The sequence below is a fragment of the Arachis duranensis genome, chromosome 8 (genome assembly GCF_000817695.3).
Source record: "Arachis duranensis cultivar V14167 chromosome 8, aradu.V14167.gnm2.J7QH, whole genome shotgun sequence".
Lineage (NCBI taxonomy): Eukaryota > Viridiplantae > Streptophyta > Magnoliopsida > Fabales > Fabaceae > Arachis > Arachis duranensis.
In genome coordinates, this window is record NC_029779.3 from 14,517,190 (window position 1) to 14,518,782 (window position 1,593).

A 1,593-nucleotide genomic window follows, 5' to 3' on the forward strand; every position below is an offset into this window, starting at 1 on the left:
TTTGAATAAATAATTTGAGGTTTGACAATAATGATAGTAATTAGCAATATTATGGATACAAAAAAATTATTATATTATTCGAAAACAAATTATTATCATGATTATTAATTAAAAGAATGAATACATACATACGTATAAAATGAATATAACAATTTTTTTACGTTTATCAATTATCTTCTAAATAGTGTCATCTTCAATTATTCTTCTTTAAAAACACTAAATGAAATTGTATCTGTATTTATCTCTGAAAACAATCCAAAAGAAACTTTATTTATATTAGGCTATAATATATTAATTAAATATATAAAATAATAATAAATATAAAATTGGACAAGATAATAAATGTTTAATATTTTAGTTAAAAGAATTTATATTTAAATTTTATGGATACAAAAATTTATTTTTATTAATATGTATAATAAAAAAAATTTAAAACAAAAATTTCTAATTTAAACTTTTTTAAATTTTCATTATATAATAATAATAAAAAAATATTAGAAAAAATAAAAGACTAAACCTTAACGAAAACCAGAGGGGAGAAACCAAGGTCAGGGCCAAGCACGTGGTCATGGACGAGCCCATCATCAATCTCGCGCAAGCATCCATTATTCTCATCGAACCACTCCCTGAGCGTGACGTCACGGTGCGACTCAGCGATACGCACACCGGCGTCGTTGCACTTCACGAACGGCCTTCCAGATTCGGATCTTCGAATCCGACCCGAAACATGTGAACACGTGTCAAGAAGTGGGAACATTGGCGTCTTGAGGTCCGAGATGGTGAGGCCTTGTACGGACTCAGAAGCGAAGAAGAATACGGGTCGGATGTAGTGGAGCTTCATGAGGAGGTCCATGTAGCTGAGCTGATACGCACTGTTTTGGTCACCTCGCGGGGTGGCGGGAACCACCGTTGAGATTCTTGAAGTCAGGAGCGGTGGTGCTTCGAGGTTACCCAGTGAACCCATATTTGACCTTTTGGCAATGTGAAATCCGAAACGGTGCGTTTTGGGGGGTGAGTGGGTGAGCGATAAAGTGTTGCTTCTATGGGCTGGTATTTATGTTGGTTATGCGTTGAGAAAAGTTGAGTAATGTGTGTACTCTAAATTTATTTACAAGGGATGGTTGGGGAAATGGTTGATGAGGAAATGGGATGGACCTACATTCTGTCGCGGTTTTAATTAAATCAATCAAAGATCCAAACAAGTTAATGAAATTGCATAAGGATTTTGATTGCAAGTTCCAAATTCTCCGAGGTTCAAACTTTGTGGTCCATTCAAATATAATAAACAAATAGAAAAGTATAGGTAGACAATGAGAATAGTAAATAATGTGAAATGTTTTATGCACAATTAATAATAATTTAATATTTAATTTATTAATTGTGCAGATGATTATCCCAATGTTATAGTTTAGAAAGTAATTTGGGATAGAGTATTTTTTATTTTATTTGATTAATTTTAAAATTTATTATTCACATTGTTTACAAAAGTCATTATTTATCTAATAAAATTATAAATAAATAATATAAATATAGAGTTTAATTGGTGGAAAAGAGTTTTATAGTGTTATTCAAAAAGAATTATATTTGTATGGG

At 31.3% G+C, this 1,593-nt stretch overlaps 1 protein-coding gene across 1 annotated transcript in view; it reads right to left on the reverse strand.

The window, feature by feature from the left end:
* The window catches only part of LOC107460967 (protein ECERIFERUM 2), a 4,493-nt gene extending 3,432 nt beyond the window's left edge, over positions 1 to 1,061 (reverse strand). Inside the window, exon 1 of the mRNA XM_021128866.2 lies at positions 518 to 1,061. Coding sequence (XP_020984525.2) covers positions 518 to 964 — 447 coding nt within the window. The 5' untranslated portion in view covers positions 965 to 1,061. The remainder of the gene's footprint in view (positions 1 to 517) is intronic.
* Positions 1,062 to 1,593: the final 532 nt, after the last annotated feature.